We start from the raw sequence: 7,729 nt of genomic DNA, 5'->3' as shown, positions 1-7,729 counted from the left end.
CCCCGTAAGTAGGCAGCAGGGCAGGGCCAAACATAGGATCTAATACTTTCTCCCTCCTGAGTCCACCATGAATGTCCAGCTGCATATGTTGTTGTCACCCTGTAGTTAGAGTGGGAGCCTCAGAGGGGTTGCTGTGAGTGAATAGGAAAGTTTCCAGGGTCTCATGTGTCTTTCTTGGATGGGATTGTCATAACACAGACAGTGAAATCCCGCTAGGCTGTGAGCAGCCCAGTCTCTGCTATTTAGGAAGGGTGGGGGGGATATCAGTGTATATTTTGAGAATTTAAAAATCAAAGATGGAAATCTAAACTAAGAAGTGTATGCAAATTCTGTTGCTAGATTTTCTGAGCCGAAACAAGGGGCAAATAAATCTTTAAAAAATTATTGGCTATCCACTCCCTTCCCTCCCCCCCCCCCCAACTAGAGACATGTTTATTTGAACAAGAGCTGATCCCCAAGACACAGCAAGAAACCGTGGGAGGGAAAATCCTAAAATTCACATTTTGTCACCATTTGAAAAAATCTTGCTTGAGAAACCTCAGAATAAAATGTCTCAGATGAACTTTCAGGAAGGAAACTGTAAAAAGTATACTTATATTTTTACATCTGTATATTTTTAACATAACTTAGTAACTCCTAAATGTAAAACCCATAACAGCTTTAACTTGGCTTTTTTCCTTTCTCTTACAAGCCACAATAATGATACTAAAAATGCCTACTTACCACTGCAGGAATATTTAACGTTCTAATTAAGTCAACTTTAGGATCTCCAACAGATTGATTTCGTTCAAAAACATAGGCCTTGTTGTTAACAGCAGATATTGTTGTTCCATTATCTCCAAATTGAATATCTGCTTTGTTTCGAAGTTCCCTAAAAGAAAGAAAAGCATTCTGTTTGAAAATAGGCACCACTTTAAAAAGCAAGAGGCCCCTGGGTGGCTCAGTTGGTTGCGCATCCAATCTTGATTTCGGCTCAGGTCATGATCTCACGGTTCATGGGATTGAGCTCCGCATTGGGCTCTGCCCTGACAGTGCCGATGGGATTCTCCCTCTCCCTCTCTCTTTGCCCCAGCCCTACTTGCTCTCTCAAAATAAATAAACATTAAAAAAAAAAAAAAAAAGCGCAATACTTTACCTTTCTTTTAGCATGGACGTTATTTTCAATAAGACATTCCACTATAATCATTTTCTAGAGAGCTTACAGATACTGATCCCTTAACAAGTAGAGATTAAAGCTGGCATGTAGGAAGGAAATAAGTCCTGGGATACAGTCCTCTCAACACACTGGCCTTTTCATTCTTTCCCCCTACCATTTGGGAAATGGGATGGTCAAGGGTCACCATGACCAGGGAATCAAGGCCATTGAACTCTCTCTGGAGTGATAGTTTGCTGCCAAAATATTTTTAAATTTTTCAATTCATAGATCAGTTTGAATTTCAATTTCTTTTCCAAAGCCTTTTTATTCCTAGCTTGAATTCAGTTCAAAATTCATTTGACAAAATAAGTGCCCAAGACTTAGGACATTAGAGGAGTTCACTCCTGTTTTTGGTATGCAGTTCAGTTTGGTTCAGGTTCATGCCCCCAGATGAGGTATTAGAAAGCTCACAGAAAGGAACTGGAGCCAGGGCATCACTAGGGTAAGGAGGGTGTGAGGCACTTGCCTTGTGTACAAAATGAAAGAGGTGCCAGAACACTCAGTACTGAAGGTAAATCATATTGCAATACATTTTGAAAAATCAAAATTAATGCAAAAACATCCACGATGAACAAACCATCAAACTTCTAAATAAAAACAGGACCTGATACTTTGTTCATCCAATGGTTTATGCTAGTCCTGGCCCTGCCTGGTTCATAGTAGATGGTCACAAAATTCCTGTGTCTATTGTTTCTCTCCCTCTGCTGCTTACCTTTTCTTCTTCCTGTTTTATTTAGGACTCGGCTGTCTGACCCAGTAGCCATGTGTCTGCTAAGCCGTAGAACTGTGGCTTATCGAAACTGAGATGTGTTGTAAGGGTAAAATACACATCAGATTTCAAAAACAGCACAAAAAAAGGAGTGTAAAATAATCTCCTTAATTTTTTGATATTGATTACCTGTTTTTAAATGATGCTATTTTATTTATTTTTATTTTTTTATTTTTTTAAGTTTACTTCTTTAATTTTGAGAGAGAGAGAGACAGAGACAGAGCGTTGGGAGCGGCAAAGAGAGAGGGAGAGAGAGAGCTCCAAGCAGGCTCTATGCTGTCAGGGCAGAGCCTGATGTGGGGCTCAATCTCAGGAACCATGAGATCTTGACCTGAGCCAGGATGAAGAGCCAGATACTTAACTGACTGAGCCACCCAGGTGCCCCTAAATAATAGTACTTTAATACAATGGGTAAAATAAAAAATACTCAGATTAATTACTCCTGTTTCTTTTTCGCTTTTTTTTTTTTTTTTGATGTGGCTACTGGAAAAAAATCTTAATTATATATGTGATTCACATTGTATTTCTATGGGACAGGGCTAATCTATAAGAGTTCATAATTCTGACAAAGGTACAAAGGCTACCCACCACCTCCTCCAAGGCCTTTCCTGACCACAACCGGCCTTTTCTGAACACTGGTGGAGCTGGCTGTCTGTACCAGGTCTTTGTAAACTGCTTAATGACATCGTTTAGATTATGAAGGAATTCTCTTGATGCTTCAGGTACTCCAAGCAAGCTAATGAAACTTGTATCCCTCACTTTCCAGAATTTAAAATAAAAAGAGACAAGTAAATAACAAGCAAACATATACACATATATGCATCAAAACAGATATCTTTGCTCTTCATCATTAAGCACGAAGCTGTGTGCAATAGATAAATATCTGACCCCGCGTAGCTCCTCAAAGGGTTTAACCACACGATTTCATCTGATTCCATTCAGTCCTTACAGCAAGCCCGTGGTACAGACAGAGAAAGTATTTTGGCTCCACTTTTAGAGATGTGGAAACAAAGGGCACAGATGGGCATCAGAAGAGTCAGAATTTGAAGCTAAGTTCTAAATCACACACAGTGCTCTTCCACTGTATCACATGGCCTCCCTCAACAGGTGCTTCATAAACGTCCACAGAATGAAACCTGCAGACTCTGGTTGTCTGACACTCATTCATTTCCTTTTCTTCTGCTCGGAGCTCCGTTTTCCTTCCTCTCCTGCACTGGGTGGTGGTGTGGGACCCAAGCTGGACCAGTTCCATTCCCTAGGCCTCTGATCCTGAGCACAAAGCCTTAAGATGTGAAACACATTTGGGGCGCCTAGATGGCTCAGTTGGTTAAGCATCCAACTCTTGGTTTCGGCTCAGGTCATGATCTCACAGTTTTGTGGGTTTGAGCCCCACATTGGACTCTGTGCTGGCAGTGGGGGGGGGGGCAGTCCCTCAAAATAAATAAACTTAAAAAAAAAGATGCAAAACACAGTAGAAAGATGGCTTCCTCTTGCTGTGGTGCACACATGATGAGCCATGCACTCCTGTGATGTGGACCTTTAAAGCTGTCCTCTCTTCCCAGCTGCTCCTTGGAATCTGTACCCCACTTTATAGCCTTCAAATAAATCCCCTTTCATTTAAATTAGCCAGAGATAGCTTGTCTTGCTTGTAACCAAAGACCTTTATATAGAAATCACAACCCAGTTCTTTGACAGAGATTCAGATAAACTAGCCCAGGACTCCCCAGCAATTGTGGGAACCAGGTGTGGAATCCTGGTCACCTGAATCCACGTCCAAGGTTCTCCTTGACTCTACACGTAAGTTAACGCAAAGTGACTTGTTAGAGCTGGAGGAGGACATTTCAAGGCAAACCCCTGCCTGCACCAAGGTTTCTGCCTGAAGAGAGGGGCACCCCTCCCCACTGGTGAGTCCCAGAGCCTCCCTGTAGTGAGGGTGAAGGGAACAGCCTTTTCTAGGCATAGTTCTTGGTATTTGCGGCCCAGGACCCCGCAGTGGCCTCGCTGACCACTAAGGAACCAGAAATAGAAAAAGTGTCCCCAGGGTGAAAACCAACTTGCCCTCAAACTTGCCCTCAAAGAAAGCTAGGCCAAGGAGCCAAGAGCTGGGACCCAACCCAGGTGCAGAAGCCCAGGGATCAACTTTGCCAAGCTTTCTGACTAATGATGAAAACTGATAACCTTGCTAAGGCTTTTAACGTTTTTTTCACTGAACCCAGATGTCATGAGCTAGAGGCCTGAATAATTCCAAGCCTACTTCACTTACATTGGCTTGTGTTTACTGACTCTGAGATGACTTTTTAAGTGTTTTCTTTATCGTTTAGCCCATAAGAACCTAGTGTTTTAAAAGGAAATCGATCGTGGAGGCTCCAATCACTTGAAGCACTATAACTTGACTTGTTTTCTCAATAAATTTCAGAAGTTCAAAGCACGGATTACCAAACTATAAAAATACTTCATTCCCTTGGCAGGCGCCAAGGGGCCACGTCAGGTCACTCACAGCTAGCCACATGACTTCCCACAGCCACCAGTCGCCCTGAGGCATGACTGACATATGGCCTGTGTTCTAACTGAAGGAACACGGTGCCACTGGCCATCGGAAGTGGTCTCCTGCTCTGCAGAGGCCAAGGAAAGGGATGGTGGGGGGCCTCCCTGTCAAAATAGCAACTGATGGAGGAAACCCGGAATGTTTCCCCTCCCAAGCCCCCTGTCTTCTGGCAACCACAAGGAGGCCACAGTGCGAGGAGAGGGGCTTTAATAATAATAATACAAACAAGTCTGGTTACCCAAGTCTCCCCCACAGCTCATCAACGATAGTCAACTAGAAGCAGGGTGGTCTCCAGCTGAACAGCAGACTGAGAGCAAGAAGTGCTCGATTACTGCTCTACAGTGTCCAAGAAGACTGAAGAAACTTCCAGAAATAGAAGCAAGGGTTAAAAAAAAAAAAATGGCAAAGCAAATCTTAGACCTAGACAATTAATTAAGGAACTGTACTTGAGAGTGCCTGATACGATCCGTGGTATTTAGTGGATCTAATAAATCTTATCAATGTTCAAGGCCCCAGGACATCACAGGCTCATATGATGGCTTACTATTTTTTAATCACAGTGATGATGCTAGACATTAAGCAAAGGTTGAGTTATATGTCATGCACTATTTAATCAGGCAGGAAAATACAAGATTGAATTTAGAGGTATTTCATATAAAAACATTTTTTCATTAAAACAGAGTTCTTACTTTTTTCTTTCAGTTTGTTTATTTATTTGCTTTCGAGAGGAAGAGAGACAGAGAGAGAGAGGGAGCAAGGAAGGGACAGAGAGAGGGAGAGACAGAATCCCAAGCAGGCTCCACACTGTCCATGCTGAGCCCGAATTCACAAACTGTGAGATCATGACCTGAGCTGAGATCAAGAGTCCGACACTTAAACAACTGAGCCACCCAGGCACCCCCAGAGTTCTTACTTTATAAAACAAAAAAGTTTTTAAACCCCTGAACGATTAAACATAATCTCACCAATCACAGAAGATAAACAATAGCCCAGGATAAAGAAACCAAAAGGAATACCTTTAATAAGCTGGAAAATTAACATCTATGCAGTATCTAATTTCTTGGGATGTTGTATAAACTAGATACATACAATACTGTCATATAATCCTTATCTTTCACCCATTGGGTTCTTCACTCATACACCGCTCTTTGTTGAGATTTACTGTCAGCAGTGACTGAGCACATCAGGTGAAGTATGGGTAAACAGCTGACTGCCAGGCTGTGCATTCAACCTTGGCTTCCTCAGTTACTAGCTCTGTGACTTAGAACTTACTGCTTCTGTGCCTCAGTTTCCTCATCCGTAAAATGGAGATAAAAACATGCCTTCCTTAAAAGGTTGTTGGGGGAATTAAATCCACATAAACTTGTAATCTGGTTAGAATACTGCTTGGTACATACTGAGTGCTTAGGAAGCATTAGTTACTAATAGCATGTACAAGCGGGCTTACAAGAAGCTCTTGCGATGGAGAGATGTGAAGATCTGGTTTCTGTCTGCAAAGAAATCCACGGTACAGCATGGGAGGACAAGACTGCTGTTCCAACGTTACCTCCCATGTGGAAAGTGCTCTGAAGTGGACCCGAGGCTCTAGCCAGACACCCAAAGGAGGGAAGGAGGGCACCGGAAGGGGAGTCCTGAGGTTGTCATCATGCGGGAGCTGGTTCTGGAAGGGGGAGGAGGCTTCCCCTAGGTGGGAGAGTGGGGGGAATTCCAAATAGAGGCAGAGAGAGCAGGGGCAGGCAGCACAGCATGAATGCATTGGATGTGTTTCCTACATGGAGAAGTGAGCAAAACTGTGGTCATGCGGAAGAGGACACACTACAAGAGGAGATTTAGAAAGAGCGGCCTGCAGCTCTGGGCCAGCTGAGCTGAACAGCTGTGTCACGGGAGAAGTGAATCACAGAGTGGATGTGCCTCCCAAGGAAGAAAGGGCAGAGGAGGGGAAGCTGCCCAAAGGAGGGGTGCCACCGGGGTTCAGGACCACTTGCCTCCAGATGTGCCACTTTGGCATGCTGATTATTTTGCCCTGAAAACAATCGAGGCCCAAATGACTCAGGAAGAAGCTTTGACCTTTCCCTGACTGCCTAAAAGAATTTAGATAGAGAACCTGCTCCTGGAAGAGAGCTATCACCACAGATTCACACTGGAATATGAACGAGACCTGACAGGGAGAAATCTGGCAAGGCCTGTTAGATCAGAGTCCTCTATATCCCATTGTTTCTGAGTGGCCCTGCAGACATTTGTTTACCAAAAATTTACTCTTTTTCATCTTCCTGCAAATTGTTTTCCTTCCTTTTGAAGTCCCAGACTCCCAACCGATTCTCCTTAGTTCTGAATGACATATATACCTCATTTTGCCTGGCTGTCTTTGGAATCTCATGCTTACATGCACCCTCGTAGGTATATAGTTAAATTTGACTCTCCTGATAATCTTTATCTTGTGTCAATTTAATTCTTAGACCAGCTAGAAGAACCTCGAAGGGCAGAAGAATATTTTCCATCCCCAGCAGTACTGAGCAGCTCCTGTATTTAAGTTCCTGTTACCACTGCCCTGTCAACTAAGTGAAAGATTAAAAACCTAGAGCCAAAAGCAGAATCCTGAGAAAGAGCTGGGGGTGAGCGGGGAGCACACAGTCTGCATTTGTTGGGGGCTGTGCAGAAAACAACTTCACTTCTAAAGATGGAAATGGTCCCCCATCCTTGAAGTGTTACCCCAACCCACCTGGTTCATGCAGGCCAGTCACCCAGGACTGCCATGTGCATTTAAAACTCACAAGGACCTGGACATCAAGGTAAGAAAGTGGGGAGCAGGAGGGATCATTTTCTATTTTTCTTACTTTCAAACAGTTCAAGGATTTTTTTTTTTAAACTAATTTATCTAAAGCCACTTCTGTTTCTATCTTGGAACAAACAAAAAGGTGATATCAGAGAAGAGCTTGAGTCAGGTTTAGAAAAAGAGATAAGTATTCTCTTATAATGAGACAATAACCCTGGCATTTCTGAGTTTTCTATCAGCTCTTTACTATTAAAAAAAATGTATATAGCTGGTCTTGAAGATGAGTAAAGAACCAAAGGGCTAATAAGACACAATTAGAAAGTTTAAACAAAGTTCCTACCTTTGCTAAATTGTAAGGAAGGAACTGATCAGATTCCTAAGAATTTAAATGTAAAACAAGAGAAGTACAAGAAAATAGACTTGAATATGAAACCTTTGAAGGGAACA

The 7,729-nt window shown here is 42.7% G+C and overlaps 1 protein-coding gene across 1 annotated transcript in view; it reads right to left on the bottom strand.

The window, feature by feature from the left end:
* The window catches only part of SCARB2 (scavenger receptor class B member 2), a 76,937-nt gene that overhangs the window by 37,761 nt on the left and 31,447 nt on the right, over positions 1-7,729 (bottom strand). Inside the window, exon 3 of the mRNA XM_040480860.1 lies at positions 724-871. Coding sequence (XP_040336794.1) covers positions 724-871 — 148 coding nt within the window. The remainder of the gene's footprint in view (positions 1-723; positions 872-7,729) is intronic.

The sequence above is a fragment of the Herpailurus yagouaroundi genome, unplaced genomic scaffold, assembly GCF_014898765.1.
Source record: "Herpailurus yagouaroundi ecotype Mexico unplaced genomic scaffold, PumYag 28, whole genome shotgun sequence".
Classification (NCBI taxonomy): Eukaryota; Metazoa; Chordata; class Mammalia; order Carnivora; family Felidae; genus Herpailurus; species Herpailurus yagouaroundi.
Note: the sequence above shows the minus strand (reverse complement) of the source record. Positions and strands in the feature narration are given on the sequence as shown.